Source organism: Amia ocellicauda, chromosome 2 (genome assembly GCF_036373705.1).
Source record: "Amia ocellicauda isolate fAmiCal2 chromosome 2, fAmiCal2.hap1, whole genome shotgun sequence".
Classification (NCBI taxonomy): domain Eukaryota; kingdom Metazoa; phylum Chordata; class Actinopteri; order Amiiformes; family Amiidae; genus Amia; species Amia ocellicauda.
The window spans coordinates 9,224,326-9,243,419 of NC_089851.1; the positions used below are offsets into that span (position 1 = coordinate 9,224,326).

At 42.1% G+C, this 19,094-nt stretch overlaps 1 protein-coding gene across 12 annotated transcripts in view; it reads left to right on the forward strand.

Annotated features, from left to right (window-relative positions):
* Nucleotides 1-257: 257 nt before the first annotated feature.
* Nucleotides 258-19,094, forward strand: part of arhgap12b (Rho GTPase activating protein 12b) — a 73,905-nt gene continuing 55,068 nt past the window's right edge. For 9 of the 12 annotated variants that reach the window (XM_066717773.1, XM_066717775.1, XM_066717780.1 and 6 more), the window contains exons 1-2: nt 258-593; nt 7,860-8,618. In XM_066717773.1, the coding sequence (XP_066573870.1) occupies nt 7,932-8,618 (687 nt within the window). In that variant the 5' untranslated portion in view covers nt 258-593; nt 7,860-7,931. The remainder of the gene's footprint in view (nt 594-7,859; nt 8,619-19,094) is intronic. The other 3 variants (XM_066717772.1, XM_066717774.1, XM_066717778.1) reach the window with 1 other exon arrangement.

The window sequence follows — 19,094 nt, forward strand, 5'->3', positions numbered from 1 at the left end:
AAGTGTGGAGCCCAGAACTGTCCACAGTATCCAGATGAGCTCTAACTAGTGCATTGTACAGTCTGAACATTACTGCCCTTGTGCTCAATTCTACACTTTTGACAATAATGTTTGCCTTTTTTATTGCTCCCCCACACTGTTTGGATGGAGAAAGTGAGGAGTCCACATAGACTCCTAGGTCTTTCTCATGCGTTACTTCATCTAGTTCTTTTCTGACAGATCTCAACAGGGATTCTTTCTGACCCACTTAGACCCACACTCCCTGCCAAACCTATATACCAACCACCCCCAGCAGACCTGCTTCTCCTCACAGATACAGCTCACTAGCGAAGCCACAAGATGGTGCCAAGTCCTCGGCCGTGCGGGCACACAGGGGATGGCGCGGCGGCGGGGGCGCGCGGGGGCGGGGGCGAGCCGCGCGTCCGCGGGGGGGCAGCGGGAGCGAGGCGCGGGTTGTTTGCTCGGCCGGGGACGCGCACTGGCTCGGCTCGGTGCGGCAGCGACGAGACCGGGAAGAACAGGCGGAAAAAAGTTCGCCTCAGCCCGCAGGCCGGCGTATCTGCAGCTGGGGACACCGGAGAGCCGTACAGCAGGTTGGTGGAGTGATAGTACGGGTTTATTACGGAGCGGCCGGCCGTGTTTGTGAGCTCCGGAGCGCATGGGAGAGCTCGGGGTTTCTGCGGGAATGAACCTGCTCCCAGCCGCCGAGCCGGGCTGTCTGTGCCGGGGTGAAGCCGCTGTTTCCTGCTTCTGTGGTTCAGACTTGACCGGCGGTGTTTTCTTACTGTGCCCGTGTGAATGTGCCCTTCGTGCGGGAGGAGCGATGCCTTTTGCGGTCAGAAAAACAATTACCTGACATAAAGAGCTGCGCCGTTTCAACGCCGGTCTCTGCGCCGCTTTTCGGAGCGGGTCGAGCGGGTCACGGTGCTGCGGCTGCGGGGAAAGTTTTCAGTGCGTGGCGCTCGGACCCGGAGCGGCTCTTCAGCTGCGGATGCGGTTTAATCCGCGGCGAAACCACCGCGTCGCGCCGCTTCAATCCAGGCAACTTGCAGACGCGCAAGTGCAACTTATGTGTGTGTGTGTATATATGTGTGTGCGTGTATATGTGTGTGTGTGTATATGCGTGTGTGTATGTGTGTATATGCGTGTGTGTGTGTGTGTGTGTGTGTATATGTGTGTGTATATGTGTGTGTATATGCGTGTGTGTGTGTGTGTATATGCGTGTGTGTGTGTGTGTATGCGTGTATATGTGTGTGTATATGCGTGTGTGTGTGTATATATATGCGTGTATGCGTGTATATGCGTGTGTGTATATGTGTGTGTATATGCGTGTGTGTGTGTGTGTGTATATGTGTGTGTATATGCGTGTGTGTGTGTGTGTATATGTGTGTGTATATGCGTGTGTGTGTGTGTGTGTATATGTGTGTGTATATGCGTGTGTGTGTGTGTGTGTATATGTGTGTGTATATGCGTGTGTGTGTGTGTGTGTATATGTGTGTGTATATGCGTGTGTGTGTGTGTGTGTATATGTGTGTGTATATGCGTGTGTGTGTGTGTGTGTATATGCGTGTGTGTGTGTGTGTGTATATGTGTGTGTATATGCGTGTGTGTGTATATGTGTGTGTATATGCGTGTGTGTGTGTGCGCGGCGCACCAGCCAGCGCGGTTGGCCAGCGCTGTACTGGGGTTTAAAGTGGTGGGCCCAAGCGAGCCCCTCTGGGACAGACGCGGGGCACTGCGGGGGGACGGTCCCGGATCCAGGGCTCGGAGAGGGGCTGATGAATGGGTGGGTGCTGGCCGGTGAGCCGCGCTTTGTGTTGGCATCGAGGCGGGGGGCTCGACCAGGTTTCTGTGATCAGGCGTCTGTTTTGAATAGTGGGGGGTATTTCAATTAGCGGGGTGGCCGCTGTGAAATCCAGATGTTTCACGACTAAAGGCTCCGGCTCCTGCAAACAGCGAGCCGACACTTACATCGGCATCCAGCAAGACACCGTGAAAAGGAACTTGGAGGTTTTTATATTGTACAATACAATACTTATCCACAGTGTTTTTATTTTCTATTTTTGTTTAAAAAGAGCCTGCATTTAGGATGAACTGCCTTTGTTATTCATAGTGCCACCATCCTCTATCTGATGAGATCTCTTGTGTGTTGGGGTTTTAACACTTCAGGATAATCAGTTTAGCATATATCAAACTATATGTATATCATTGCAACACACTGGCAATAAGAGAGACTTTATGAAATGATGATCTATTACTATTAGGATTTAAAGCCAGGCTGAGTAATACATGTTACAGTAGTAGTCTAAAATGAAATGCAGAAGTTGCTTATTTTAGGCTAATTAATTCCAGCTGTGACAGGCCTATCCCCAGTAGCTCAGTGTAGGGTAGACAGATGTTGCAAATCCGGAGTGACAACAGCTGGCGCCCCGCTCCCGTGTAAACGGCACCACTCCGCATTCCTGCGCCCAAGAGGCAGCGCCGAGCGGGCTGTGGCAAGTCCCTGCAGGACCCAGGTGTAGGTAGGAAGCTGGCGATTTGTCTCTTTGTATTTTAGAAATGAGTAAGTCTCGGTTTAGTAATAGATAGACCGATTGGCATTGACTCCTTGTACGTGCTGTCTGTAATCTCTGCTGTAAGAGTAACGCATGGGGATCTGTTCCTGAAGGAGGTGTTCTCTGCTGGCCATGTAAGGTGTCTGCTTTACCTGTGTGGTTTCAGGAAGGGGGAGGGATGTGTAGAAGTAGTGAACTGGGGTTTTCAACGGCTGTGCATGCCATCATGGTTAAAATATACACCTTTGGTTGTGTTTGATTTAGCAAAAAGAAAATAGGCCATTCAATGGTTTAACAAAGTGAAAGATCTGATTAGTAGGTGGAAATGTGGTATTTTTAGTACAGCTGCTTAGGAAGGTCATCTTGTGTTCCTGTTTAAGATTATGACACCCGTCTACTATGACTCTTTTTTGACAGGCAAGTTTGCTGTCTCTGCAGAGCTTTGAGGGCTCACACTCCGCTTATTGCTTTCAAATGAATTGTGAAATTGCTTCCAGAGGCAACGCTATTTATTTCACCATCTAACGCTGCCATTTCTATAAACAAAAAATATATAGGGGGGTAAAGATGTTTGCCAATAAGTAGCACACACAGATACACAAATATTACTTCCAGAATCAGGGAAAAAATGAATTCCTCTTAAATCCATGTAGTCTGTGTATACATGTGAACAGATGCTCTTTGCAATCTACTGAAGGAGAGATTGTATCTTGAGATGGACCTTTCAGGTAAGGATGATTAGCAGCTGTTGTCACTGAAAGAACAACAGGATTACGACTGACTTCATCCTGATACAACGTCTGACTGATAAATAGTTACACAACCAACACAATTGCTGCCAGACACAGGACTTGGATTTACCATTTCACTTGGAGGAAGAGCAGGTGGCTGCATTTGGAAGCTGTTGTAAGTTGTTCAGATTAATGGAAATCTTGGTTAGTGTTTACACTTACTGACATACTATAGAAGACTGGAGAATACAAAGTGCCAAGAAAATGAAAGTAGTTGTCTGCCGTGGGCTCAGAGAGGCAACTGCCATAATTGTGCACGGGTAGGTGCTGGTGTTAAGCCTGCTTGATCGAGAGGGCTGTAAACTAATTTGAGACGTCTAGGATGGCTGACTGCGGATAATTTGCAGCTAAAACAGTTTTGCCTACTGGTGTTAATTTGCGGTCTTGTATGCAAGAGGAGGAATAGTATTGGGAGCCAGGGAGAGGTGAATGATAATAATAAGTGTCAAGATTCATGTTATTTAAATCTGTTTATCATGTGTTTGTGCAGTCTAATGTTGGGTTTAGTTTGGTGCAAAACAAAAACAAAATGATTGGAGACCTTCACGGTTGGCACAGTGAATCTTTTCGAGGGCCTCGTAAAGTAGCCCGACACTACAGATAAAGATCAGCTGCAGAGCTGTGAGGGAGTTTGATGAAATTCAAGAAGTTGGGACCTGTTCTTTGGTAGAATCACAACTGCTTTCTGCTGGCAGAAGAAAGTGACATTTGCTGATGGTAGCAAATTGTGTTCCTGTTTTCCTCCAACACTTTGGTTTTGAAGATGACAAGCACTACTATAAATGTTTGTTCCAGTACTAGTTTGTGTTTTAATGTATAATGTGCAGCTGTTCTTTTCTCAAAGATGAAATAGTTTAATGGACCTATGTATGTGAACATGTTAAAAGGCTGCAATTTGTTGTTACGTGAAATTGTTTGAATAGAAGGGGGAAAAAAAAAGTGTTGCTCTGGTAACAACTTACGCTGTCAGAGCGTACTCTTAAGAGAGTCTCAAGGATGTTTTAAAATGTGTTATTTTTATTGTAATATTTTTTTTCAATGCTCCCCAAGGAACTTGAGCTTCGACAGGTTTATTCTTAAATCTTGGTGTGCAAAGTAGACGTAGAAACCTATTACAACAGACTCACAGCTGCAATTGCTGTCAAAGATGCTTCCACCAGGTATGAACTCGGTAGGGTGGAGACTTATCGAATTATGATCTTTCAGTTTTGTATTTTTAATACAAAATTAATTTACATGCAAGAAACTTTGAAGCACTGACACAACGGAATGTGAAAATAGTTCAAGGCGGTGTAGACTTTCTATAGGCACTCTAGTTCAGTCTTGCTACTGCACAAAGTTGTCAGAGCTGAGGAAAAAAGAGCCAGGCGGTATAGCTCTCTGGGTTTCACAGAATGAAAGCCTATGATTAATTCTCTACTGGGGAAAAAAAACAAAAGACTATCAAGATTAGCTGAATGTATCCTTTCCTATGTAGGCTAATGTTGTGATTTTCTGTGGAATGGAGAACACACATTATGACTAGCATCTAGTTTCCTTCACCTTTCTTTGTGATTGTATTGGTTTAACAATTCAGTTCATTTTTTCTCCCTCTCGTCTCAAACTTGGTTAGCTTCGGTCATTGATTTTGATCTCCAACTGATATCATATAGAACAGCACCCCAAAAATATAAGCATTTCATAAAGTAAAACAATTAACAAACAAAAACATTACAGCTTCTTATTTAAAAAAACGAAAAGAAAAAAAAAACGTTTAATTTAAATAACCCTTATAATGAAAACCTTTAGTTTACCTTGGGTGTAACATAACTGCATAAAATTGGATGTGTCCTCCGTGGTGGTAATATTCTTGGGCACATGGACTCAATTTACATCAGTTTACATTTTAGAGAGGTTGCACATGAAAGGCATTAAAAAAAATACTTCTTGGTGGTTTCTTTCCCCATGTTATTTGCCAAAGCCATATTACCGAATTGAAGAACAGCAAGTGGTAGTCATTGACTTGTCTAAATCAGTTTTAGGCCCCACAATCCTTACCGGAATTTCTTTGAATCAGGGAGGGGTTAGCTACCTCAAGTGTTAAAGATGGGGTTCATATATCATTAGGCACTGGTCCCAAGTCTAAAACCATTTTACTACAGGGTGTTTTTACAGTGTGTGTGGGGGGGAATATATGAGCGGTTAGAAAAGAATGCAAGGGTTAGCAAAATGGAAAGCATATTAAGAAACAACACATGGTCAAAAAATGTGTAAACGACATGTTACAGAAGCTCATCTGGAGTTCTGTGATTGAGCTTGTTTACCAAATGAAGACTTAAATGTGAAGATGTTAATTCAATACTCTTTTACTCCTGTATCTTGTTTTGTTAAAATAAAACGGATTATCCAAAGATGTGCAGTGGAAACCGTTGTGCTGAGATTGATGACCTGGCTAAGATAATGATGTGAACACAAACCTCATTCACTTTGTCTAGAGATAAAGTAATGTTGTGCTCTCCTGCCAGCAAAAGCAGTGATTTGGCCTCTCGTTTTCCGATATAGCTGAATTATACAAACCTTACCTGAGGTGCTCTTTTCCAGGCACACACACCCATTGAGCTAATCTGATTTTTCAGCCAGGACATTGAATTATTATAGCCATTGTTGGAGCTTGTGCCCTCTGTCAAGGTTTTGTAATTCGTTTAGAGTGAAGTTCATTGGGAGTGAAATACAGATTTAGAAACAAAAATGTTAAATGCAGGTTATTTGGGACAAGGTTGTGCTTGACAGCTTGGGTATAACTGTATTATTGTGTTTCTAAAGCTACAGGAAAACTAAATCAGTAGCTGAATAAGTATTTGGAAGTGTAGATGGCAGAAAATTGACATTATTCATTATTCTTCACAGAAAGGGATCAGGGAGAAGTGGCTCTTACTGTGCGTCTGGTGATGACAAATTGGCAAAGAAGAGGAAACGTTTTTAAGTGGAATAGCATGAGCAGGAAAATAGCAATTTAAATGGTTACAGAGGGGATGTAAACATGCTATAGGACCCCATGTGACGTATAGTGTGTCTCAGTGAGTAACACAGTGGGAAGGCTTTTGAGAAGTAGCAGTCGGTGATGTACAAGGGCAAAGGCTGAGCAGATCATTGCCATCTGATCACTGAGATTGCCACACGCTTTAAACCCCCCACTGTAGTACAACATTAATCTTGCCCTTTCATATTTATTCTAATTTGCTGCTTATTTTTGTAATGTAAGTTTCTGGTGCATGGCAGTTTATGGGCTTTACTTGAAGATGGATGTTGACCTATTTATAAAATGATTAATTTATTTCTGTCTCTTATATTCATTTCCAAATCCTACTTAAAGCTCACTCTAGAGCAACGAGTTAGCACTGCAATTTGCTTCAGAGTGGGAACTTGCTGTCTTCCACAATCTCAACACACAGACACCAGTTCCGCTTTGATACCAGTTTATTGTGCCACCAAATATAATCAGTGGTTTCTTAGTGTTGAAGTTTAAATTGCACTATTAAAGGTGTTTAAAGATGGTGTGATACTATAAATTGTAAATGGACAACCCAGCATCAAGGAAATAAAGCTCCACAAAAAAGATGTATTGTTTTTTTACTCGGTTTCCAGGTTTAGATATTCTGTCTAAATGTGCTCTCTGAGCTCCAAACACAACATTGGACGATTATATCTGTGCTAATGGGTTTCTCCCCAATTTCCCATTAAACATGTCTTCAAGGTAGGAGCGACTGGAATTACACCCAGAATTTCCCTTATTTATTATATTTGAAACTATACCTAAGACTTATTACTGATTTTTATTACATTTCCAAAATCCACAATGTTTTATATACATTTTTTTTAAACAACATTTTTTGAGTCTGTAGCTTGTCAAACCTGAAATGTTTCATTCAGACCAAGTGAGTCTAATTTCCATATATGCAGATACACATGTGCCACCTTCTCTGTGTCGGTGGTATATAAAGAGCTCTGACGCATCGTGCCACAAGAGCACAATTTCCTCATACATTGTCATTTTCTTTTTGTTATCTGATGTTCCTCCCAGCTTCCCTCGTTGGTATCAGGTCTGTTTTTCTCTCTCTTATTGCGTTCTTCCTGATGGTGGTGTTACAGTATCTGTCCCATGAACCCATTAGATCAAAAGTCACTGGGCATTTCTAGTGGTTTATTTTTTTGCCTTTCATGCCAGTCAGATCAGCTAGTGACCTCATGAGAGAACATGACATTTGTTTTGGAGTTGATCTAGGAAGTGAAAATATGTGCAAGAAGATAAGTTTTAATTAAACAGTCAATGTATTTATTGATAAGATACCCTTTAGAGGTTTTAATTAAATATTGTTAATGTTTCTACTGTTGTAATTTGCATTCTCAAATTTATTTATTTTTTTAACTTGGGAATTACCTTTTTATATGCATACAGAATGTATATGTTTAATGTAATAGTTTTTTTGTCTATTCTAACTTATTAGCTTAATAACATCTTCATGTTGTGTTACAGAATCACATTCGTGAAACAAGCCATGTGGATTATTACCTCCTTCAGACAGTGAACCTGGAAGCTGAAAAGAAGATGGCCGACAAGGACAGCAAGTGCGAGTTGCCCATTGCCCCTGGGCAGGTCTACATCGAGGTTGAGTATGACTATGAGTACAAGGCCAAAGACCGGTTCATCACCATCAAGCAGGGGGACTGTTACATCCTGGTGAGGAAGACCAACGACGACTGGTGGCAGGTGAAGAAGGATGAAAACGCCAAGCCCTTCTATGTGCCGGCGCAGTATGTGAAGGAAGTTCGCAAGGCGCTCATGCCTCCACAGAAACCCCTGCCCTCCAGAGGGTCTGGGAAGACCAAACCCAAGGCGTTGGACATCAAGCCCCTGCAGAGGTCCAACGAGAATCTGTCCAAAACCCAGGAGCTGTCAAGCTTCGGGCGCCACCCCCCGGGGCACATCACGCCCCCGGCCCTTCCCAGGGACGCCAACCAGAACTTGGGCAGCCCCGGGCAGAGCAAGAGCCTGGCCGACCACTTGCAGAACAATAACACCGGCTCCACTCTCCCGCGGGCGCGCGCTGATTCGCCACCCCCAAGGCTGCCCAATCACAGCAGGTCTCCCATGATCGGACGGAGGCCCCCGCTGGACCTGGATGCTGACCGGACCCCCCCGCACTGCGACTCCGCGGGGGAGGGCTCTGAACAGCACCGCAACGACTCGGAGTCGGGGGATGACCTCAGTAGCAGCTCCACGGAGCACATGCAGGTATGAACCGCACTGAGGCTGAGATTGGGTGGCTGGGCCCACACTGGTCTCCTTCCAGTTTCCCTTCTGTCTGTCTGACTGCTGCTCATGAAAACAATGTCTGTCTTGTTTTAATGGAGTTCTAGATCCCTGTTTGCAGCATGTGCTCCTAAAAGTAAAATCAGATTTTGTTGAATTTACCTGAAAGATCTCTATTGTAACAGCAGGGATAATTGCCCAGTTCATGTTGCTCTCCAACATATACTAGGAATAGAATTATTATTGTTACTTTTACATATTTCCATGGGCTTATCTTTGGAATGTGCTTTATTTCCCCGGTCTGTGCCTCTGTGTCAAGTGCTGAGTAGTACCTGCCTCCGAGTAACGCTGCCCTTCCCTGCTGCAACACAGACAGGGTGCAGAAATCTGCCCAGCTTTGTTCATTTGAGGGCTGTGTTCACCTGGGGAGTGTGTGCGGTGAGAAAGCTGACCTCGGGGAGTGTTTCTGTTCTAGAGCTCTTTAAGATAATTACAGGCTTATGAAAAATTTTATGTCTTAGGGGAAAAAAAAAAATGTTTAGCCTTTTGGTTACATCAGAGCCCAGCAACAGACTTTTTTTTTTTTTTGGTGGATGAAAAATAGGTTGAATCCTGTGCATTTTGTTTTAGATTAAAGCTATTTAGGCATGAATACCACAGTATCAGGATGCATGATCATTAAATAATGAATTCACTTTAGTAAACATACAATTTTAACCAAGAGACAGATAATTTTCCTTCTTTATATGTACGTATATGACATCTGACCATGATGTGTATGTAGAAAATTTAAAAGTTAATGATTGAGCCTTGTCCTTTAATAAGATTTACAGCTTTGTCATTGGTGCTCGGCTACACTGTACCACATTAAGTGGAAAATCCCAGATCTGCTTCAAGCTCTAAGGCGATCGTATTCTAGTTTATTTTTGGTCCCTTGTAAGTTTCTGTTGTGCAAAGTAATACAAAATGGTTTCTACAGCAGTAAGTATGCCATATTCTCATCCCCTGCTTATTAAGACCCATTGTGGTGGCTTTGTTCTGGTTCCCTGCACCGAGGAACCGGCTGCTGTAGAACAAAGCCAGAGAAAATGAATAGAATCTAGGTCATATCAGCAGAGGATTCGGCATGGGTCTAAATCAGTGAATTACTGGCTAGACCCAAGACATGAGATTATCTAGTTTTTAATTGCTCACCATAGACACTAACTCATGTAAAATGTCATGAATCTCGGCTCTGTCCCTGATTTTTTTAATCGGTTTTCAGCTTTTTGGTCGAATTTTGGCTCCTGGAAAGTTAATGGGTGGTGGGGGGGACGTGCAGTACAGCTATAAAGGACTTTGCTGAAGAAGACAAAGGTGCTATTAATGATTAGAGTACCATGTCTCAGAATGATATTGACTTATTTTTGTTTGTTTTTGCACGGTTTTATGTATATTTTTTATTTATTTTTTTGGCTTTGTAGAGGCTGAACAAGATCAGCTGGCTTTTGCTAACCTAGGTGAACTGATCATTGTGATAAAGCAAAAGTTGCGCTTATGCGATCATATTCAATGGCTGGGAGTGCCTATAAGATGAGTATTTTTCCATGTGGTGGATGAGGAGTGAAATAGGAATGCAACCAACGTCTTTCATAATTTGTTAAAGCATCGTATCCGCTTTCAACAAGAAAAAAAAGTCAATGCCAAAGATTACTTCCCCATCTCACCACCCCTGTGCACCCTGAGGGAGGAGATACAGCCTGTTTTATAGACAGCACCTGGCGAGACTCATTTATCATAACCAGAAAAGGCTCGGTTTTCTCATTCTTTTCCTGAACTGAATATTTGTTATAGTTGTAACGGTATTTGGTTATTCTGCCTGTTTGCTATTTCCCATGCTGCACCAGTATGAAGAATACAGTTGTTCGTTTAGGTATGTTAAGTAGTAATGTGTAATTTACTAACTTGTACTTCCTGCAAGATCCATTCAGTTTGTGAATGTGAATGAATTTAATTCCTTCCTCATAACAAAACTATTTAGTTCAGAATGGTTTTGTTTTTGATCATCTATATATGAAAACAACAACACATTAATAATTTTATTTGGATTTGTCATCATGTGTCATCTTGTGGGAAAGCTGCATTTAGCTGCTCCTCTCAGCTTCAGTTGCAGCTCAGTGCCGGGCAGCATGATGTCCCTCACTGGCACTTCTGTCGGCACAAGGCAGGTTTTATTCTACAGGAACCTTTCATTCAGTACAACTTCAGAAAGCTCCACAGAACGGCTCTTTGTGTCCCGACGGGGGACGGCTTGCCAGGGTCACCCAGCTGAGCAGTGGCCGGGCAGCGCAGTGTACCCAAAACAAGAGAGTCGGAGCACTCTGTCTTTTTGGCTTAGGTAGTGCATTTTCACTGTGTATTTAACTTTTCTCATAAACAAATGCAACACCAGAAAGTTTCACCGGGCTTTTAATGTTTTTCTTAGTAATGGTCTGAATTTATGATTGTAAATTTGTAAAAACAAAAGTTTAATAGGCCTAGCATTATTTAGCAACAGTTTCATTACAGTTATGAGGAACATCTGAAGATTCTATTCTGTCTATTATATACTTACTATAGTTAGTCATATAGGCTGTGTGGTTTTTGGGTAATGCACCTTATCTGCAAGTAATTCGACTGTAGAACAGTTAGATCTTGTGATTTGTGCTGCCTAAAAACAGTGGTTTGTTGGCTTGTATATGAAGAGCTGCAGGCTTAATTATGAGTTTTTTTTTTTGTATTTTTTGTTTATAAAGTCTCACTCCAGCTGGGAGGAGCGTGGGCAGCTGTAAGGCAGTGCCACTCGACAGTGTCATTTTCGGCCGTCTGTCTTTATTGGCTCGTGAGGGGAGGCTGGTGCCTACTCTGTAGCCAGGCACTTCCTGTGTGCTCTGAAGGCGAGGTCACTTCCCATTCAGCCCCAGAGACCATTTAGTGGAGGAGCACTGAGAGACCCGTTCAGGGTTCACAATGGGGGCTCGTACCTCAATACAGGCTGCTACAATACAGCAGCAATGCCTGTTATTTTCCTTTTCTTCTACCTGCTTCTCCTGGCTACAAGGTTGAATGCTCTAGTCTCTACCATGTGAGAGCAAACCATTATCTTTTTGGATTTATAATTACATGCTATGGCACAGTGCCAGCTGGCTAAGTTAATTGATTCGAATAGTGAGAAGTGTAACCAACATTGTATAATTCTCTTATCTTATTTTTTCTGCTTGTAGAAAATGGTGACCTAGTTCTCTTCGACTGCTGTGTTTGTTCAGTGCCTTTGGCAGTCTTTTACTACCAACTGTGGGTCTCATTTTGTTCCACAGCAGTAGGCTTTAAAATCAATATTTTCAAACACTTAAAATTTGCATACTGTTATTTTTTCATCCCTTGTGAAGAATGCAGGGTGATCTTTAATGGTAGTTTGACTTGCTTTAGTCAATACTTTTAACTATAAATACACGTGTATCTTACCTGATAAAGGTTGCATTTTCTAACCTTCATTTACCTTTTTTCCTATAGTTTGTGTACTTCCTGTATGATTAAAGTTAAGCTCAACGGTTATCCCCGCTGCAGAAATTAATTTTTTAGGACTGACACTAATGGTATTTGTCTGTCGTAAGAGCAGTAGTCATCTGAGGTAACATTCCTGCCAGAGTAACATTTATACTTAGCTATATCTGAACCTAGTATTTTGGAGCTGCTGCGTTCACTTTTCTTTTCCACCTCATCATCAGCTGTTTGTTGTTGAAATATGTGTGGAGGATGAGAGCAGAACAGCGCGGCTAGTTAAATTTCAGGTCTGGTCAGGAGCAGGTCATTCCTGCACCACATTCTCGCTGTGTCTTGTGTGATTCAGTTCAGGAACTGGTTTGTGGTTTCAGAAGTTATTTGTGATTTCTTTCTGCGACTGTATTCGCTTCAGTTTCCCTCTTTAGAGTTCAGTTGCGATTGAATGCAATGGCTCTTTTTGTCATTGTGTGCATGGAACCCTCCATAAAACGTCAATACGGCAAGTTAATTCCTTGGGACTGCCATGTGTTGAGAGGGCATATGTCGATCTCCACCTTAGTGAATTGGGATTTCCTGTGGTACCTCAGTCCTTACCGGCCTCTGGAGGTTTACTACAGCTGTGCCATGTGATTTTGTTGAACCACCACAAGCTTTGTCTGTTCTGAGGAATTGAGGGTAAATCTGTAGTTTTAAGGAACCAATAGTCAGGATTCAGTATTCTTTCCATTCCAGTTAAACTCACTGAACCCTGACAGGTGCTGGATTAATGTAATGCAGCATTAGGAGTCTTCCTTGGTTCTTAAGAAAATGATCACAAACTGACAGAATACTCTTGCACAGTGACTTCCCTCTTTTACTGAACTTGCTGATCTTTGATTTGTTTATTTGGTGATTGTAAAATAATTAACTAAAAGAAAAGTGTTGTTGCTGGAGTATTGGTTAATACCAAAAGGAGTGGGAGGAAGACCTTTTCTCTGTCAGTAAAGATTAGTGTGGAGTGAAATGCCAATGGCTAATTTGTTTTGTCATTTCCCTGCATTTTTTTTCCATCTGCCCCCCTCTCACAGTGATTAAAACAAAATATAATGGAAAGGCCTGGAGGCGTTTCTTGTTGCTTCCAAAGTCAAAAAGAAAACATTGAACAGCATGTTTGAGTGATGGGTAAGCTTTTGGGACCAGCAAACGCTAGTAAACGGAAACTTGTGCAGAGTCATTCTCCTTCATAATCTGAATATTTAAGATGACACTCCTAGGGAACTTGTTGTGCCTTGAGGCAGAAAAACACTGGCTTTTCTGGGCTGCATTTGTGGCACTGTTCAAAACAAGTATCGTATAGACTCAGGCTAGACACTGACAATGAATCCTTTGCCTGCTCTTAAAGTTTTTCACACTGTTATTGTTCAGGTAACAATTTAGGGTACAGAAAAAGAAAGGTCCTGAGACTTTCCCTAACCTGCTCGGTTGGAGGTGGTTCTGCTGTTAGTCTACACCGTTTCTTTGTTTGCAGTCTTGAGCAATCAAGCAAAGGTTGGCTCCTGCAGAAACCAAGTGTTCTTATACATAATTCAGGGTCATTTGTTTGTGAAGAAAAATGCTTCTTAGCTCTGTGTTAATAAACAAGATGAAATAATACATTTGAAGCTGTGATTACAAAGTGTTTTTGGTGTCACTTCTCTTAAATAAATATTTTGAAATTGACCAAGCACAGAACTTTTGCTTTGAAGTTGTTAATGATAGCATTTTCTGTTTGTACTGTAGTTTAACTCAAAGCAAATTTGTCTGGATAAAACTGCAGGTTGCAATTGTTTCTAGCTAATGCCAATCTCTCCTAATTTAAAACTACTAATGTTCATGGAGTTCAGTGGTTAAAATCTTTACTGTACTCACGCGAGTCATATGCTTTACAGCTCTATAATCCATTTATAGAGGGTGTTACCACAATCTGAAACAAATACTGTTGCATGTTGCAAAACTGCACTTTAATACAGTAATTAAATGTTCTGCTGGCTCACATTTTGAGAGAGAATTAGTCATGCAAGAATATACAAATACTCATACTTCTGTTCTAATGAACCATCAGGCTTTATAGTGCCTCACTTAAAGTAATACTGATACAATTTAGGTGTGGTCTAGAATACGGAAGACTCTCTTGTGTTAATGTTTATATGCTTGGGTTGCTTTTCTTTACTTGAAGTCTATGTACTGCACTTACAATACAAAAATTGGCCCCAGATTCAGTGAAGCAGTAGCATCTTAAGGGTTAATTTTTTTTGCTGTGTGAAATTACTGCTTTTGGGAGAGGTGAAAGAACGAAAGATTATCCTCTTTTAAGTTGACTGTTGAATTGGATTGACATAAGCTGAGGGTTGTCATAAGGATTTATTTTTTATTTTTACCTTGGTAACTGCAGGGCTTTTGATTTGCAGTTGAATGCAGTGATCCTTCTTAATTCCCACCAGAACTTAAGCCCGGTTATATTTAAAACGTGAATTAAGTTTTAAAACTGAAAATAGATTCCATATTGAATTTAGCATTTGTCATCTTTGCAATCTTAATTTGGCTGCAACACATTTATTTAAATATTTTAATAATATGCACTCTGACAGTTTCACTTGTGGTTGCACTGTTTCTCTCTTCCATAAACCATGTCCTAGTCCTTGCAATACTGGTGTAGAGGATTCCCAGATCAAGACTGTGCTTTCCTCTGAACTTGGCTGGGGTGTTTGTGTACCCTTTTAATCAGGCCCTGTAGTGCGTCTCTGTCTGACCTCAGTCATGTTAATGGGCGAAATTGGTTATTGGACCGCTCATTCCAAGAATGGCTATCATTGAGACAATCTGGGTTGATGCAAATGGCTGAGTCTCCTTGTAGCCCAGCCCCCACCATGCACCCACATAATAATCAGACGGGTCACTGTGTATCAGTCTCTCTGCCATGGCTTCATTTAGTTCCAGCTTTGTTGGTCTGAGAAGATGTAAGGGATTAACTCCTAGGGTGGAATAACCATGAGCCTTAGGGCCCCTTACTGGCTTCTGCGATTAAAGCTGACATTTATATAGATTTCTCTCAAGCCTCTGTGGGGAGGAATAATGCCTATTTTTATGTTGGGATTTACCTAATCCCTTCTAAGGAAGGGAAGGGTCGCTGCAAGTAGAGGGGCGCTTCTTCAGTGGGACGGGTGTTTTGTGAGGATAACGCAGTTCATTAAAACCGGGTTGGAGACGGCTGCATGGCCAGGAGGTGTTGGTGTGTGTATGTGTGTTTTCTAAGCCAGCAGCCAACAACTGACAATGTGAAGTAGCGGCGCTCTGTCGTTGCTGTGTGTCACAGCCCCGCGCAGTCCACAGAGTTGCCAGGCTCGGCCGCACGGAGGCTGCTGTGGTGTGGTGTAGTGCTGTGCTAGCGTGGTTCCCTGCCAATCTGTCAGACTTGACGCTGCTCAGCTGAGGAATTGTCTGCAGGAGAAGGGATAGGTGCCGTGTCTTTTGTTGCAGATTAACTAGGGAAGAGCTACTGCAGCTACAGGGATAAAATGTACCCGGAGGCAAAGGTAAGTCCGAGCAGCATGCCCCCCTCCCCCCGGACTCCCAAATACATCCTCTCGTTAATCTTTTAATGTGATTTTTTACAGTGTTTGAGATATTTCGCAGCTTCAGCCTGTCATTTTTACTGTGCCTCACATTTTCTAAAAATTGTGGAGTTCTTCCCTGGCACGTCCTAGTGCAGAACCTCTTAATAAGTACTGAAATACAGAGCTACATGTAAAAATGAAACATGTATTTATTGTTTGCGTACTGTATGCACTAAACAGTATTTACATGTTAATAATTTTATATAAAAGGCATTTATGTGGAAGACAGTGCTGTTGTCGCTGAGTGAAATATTACATAACTGTTCAGCTGTAATGCTTGTTTGAACAGCTGGGAGTCCTAAATCACAGGTTGTTCAACCTGTTCAGGGTGAAGAACAGTGTGTGAATTTGACGTTCTGTCTGACCGTTTGTATAGTTTACCAAATGCCACTGTATTAACAAAATACAGTGTTTGTAGATTTAGTGATGGTCTGACCCTTGTAAGAACGTCTTGTGAAAGTAATCACAGTTTTTCCAGGAAAACAACAAGTGGTTTTTACAGTAGAATTGTATTTTAGATTTCCTGCTTCCGTTCCTGGATTTCATGCAACAGTGAGCAGTAGGCATTCTCAGAGCCCATTTTTTTATGTTATTTATTTTTTTCTTCCCATGAACAGGCACTTATGAATGTTGAAACTGATCACTCTAAATTACCACTTGAAATTCTAACAAGTGCAGCATTTGTGCAAAGCACTGACATCCCCAAAGAGGTAATCTTTACTGTAGCATGCCTGGCGTAGGCGAGCCACAGAAAAGCTGGTGTGAAAAGGTGTCAGAAAGCTGCTTACAACTAAACAATCTGGTGAGAGCAGTAATATGGGCAGGAAAGCCAGCAGATCAGAGAATGCGTTTGCAGGGCGCAATAAAAGTCATACTAAATTACACAAATGTGCGTTAAATAATCCTAGCAATGGAATGATAATCTCTCTATTTGTGTTTGTAATCTTCTACTGCTTATGTATGTACTGAAGTGACACCTGGGGATCTGCAGACCACTGTGGGGAAATAGGGGAGATGTAATTGGCTTTTGGAAGATAATTAAAAGTATTGGGTTAAAAGGCAGCAAACTGATGAATTGACAACGGAAGTACTTGTGAATTTTATTAAAACGGAAGCAAAAAAAGAAAAAAAAGAAAATCAGAAACTCCTGTGTAACTCCTGGCTGGTATAGGATGTGATTGCCATCGGGACTGTAGCCAATGTTATCCGTGTGGCTGTATGTGATCTGGTGGGCTCTGGCAGCCCAGCTCTGAAGGGTCAGTGGGTTTCTGATTAGCAGTCGTATTGCCACCCACGGATGGTGAACCTGCAGCTCTTCAAAACACCATTTTAGCTGAACACATACACACACTCTCAACCAGTTGTGTGTGGGCTGTGTGCGCGTGGGCTGGTGGTATTTGAGTATTTTTACAGAATAAAGCTGTGCAGTGCATTCTGGTTTTCTTGAGGGCTTGAGCACAGAAGGAAATCTCAACCCCTTTAAAGAAGCAATGGGTTTCACATTCTTTGCCATAAAGCAATGTGATTAAGCTCAATTCCCTTGGATGTAACACACTTCCAAGAATACAGTACGTTTTCATTATGTCTTCACTTTTGGAGAAGATTTTACTCCACAGCCTAAAGTGGCTTTTGCATTTTGTTTACCCTGTCCCATTTTTTTTTTTATTAATAAAAGAATCAAAGGAGAGTCTGCTAATTTAGCATTTTTATATCTCCCTTCCTGTTATTTATATCTAAAGCCATGTGTTTCTCTGAGCTACCTGCCAGAGTATTTAAATACAATATGAAATGTAAAATTAGAAAATACTATTCATCTGTGGCTTGTCATCTATTGTAAGACAATAATTCAGTTTAATGATTGTGGAGTTTAAATTAATATCCCACACTTGTTTGACTTATTAAACCTTTGCTCTTTTTTCCTTGAACACTTCTAATTGTAGCACATGTATGCTATCTATAGAGCGATCCTGAGAGAATTTCTCTTGTAGGAAATAAAGAAGGTTAATTGAGTCCAGAAAACTGCTGGTGAAGAGGTCATTACTTTCAGGTGAATGATAGAAGTCCACAAAGCCAATTTGTGCAACTGACATTTGTAATACGGCATCTCATTAACTGACTGCAGATAACAAGCTGTGTTATTATGACTCTTAAGCTGTCTTGTTGTGGCAGACTGCTACTGCGTTCCAGCTCCTCTTTTTACGTGGGTGCTATTGTGACAGCAGTGTTTCTGAATGGACCTTCCAGAGAGAGCCCTCTTTTGTATGAGGCATTGTTCAAACGTGGAAACAATTAAAAGGGAGACCCAGGTAGACAAAGAGACTGACTAGTGTGGAAAGTGCCAGGCCCTCTCTCCGGCTTAGGTGAGGAGTTAGCAGCAGCACCGTTATAGAACTGTCCAGTTAACACTGTTGTACAAATCCAACCAAAGTACTCCAGCTGGAACATCAGTAAAAGGACAAAAGGAATAATTGAAAACCTAAACTTAATATATTTTGCTGAACCCAGTTTTTTAAATTTAATCACCTTTGAAGTTTTAGTGTCGAATCAATCTATCAGCGAACTGGGTGTGGTGAACTCTGCTTCACCCACTTGCTAACTTGTCTTTGTCATCACAGTATCGTGCATCTGGAAGGCTGCAGGCAGGGTTTCTCATGCTTCTGAGCTGGGACTGCAGGACTCCTACAGAGCTTGGGTTCAGTAGAGCAGGAAACTGCTGTTGCTGACAACGCTTCCAGTGTGCACAGCTGTCACTTCTACAGCAGCACTGCATACGCAGTACAAGCCATTGTGAACGGTAACATAATAAGGAACAACTTTCATACTGCATGACGTGCTTGAATATACACGAGTGCCCAGGGTATTTCTCCAAAATCTGCCATTTGTTTATCACTCAGCACGGGTACAGGTTGAAAAAAATGTAACCCCGATTGATCAAATTACTGTTTGAATGAGTGCGTCATCAGTTTTCATTCCTGGAAACGAAGCTCCTCTCACAGGCAGATGTCCCGTGGCTGCTGATCCTGTCCCCAAACTGTTTTGTCCCTTGCTGGTCACTCTGTGCTATGCTGGTCGACCCAGCTGCCCAATAGCTGTCGAATGTCCTGTAAGAGCACTGAATGGACGTTTTTATGTTGTGTGGTCTGAAAAAGCTGGTAATATCTAAGAAACTTTCAGGCAGTCCCAGTCAAGACCTCGATCCATAAACCAGTCCTTGAAAGACATGGAGGTGTCCAATGACAGCGATGTAGAACCCAACACCAGATGGTCCTACCACCCCATGAATCTGTAATCGGTGACTCTGTGT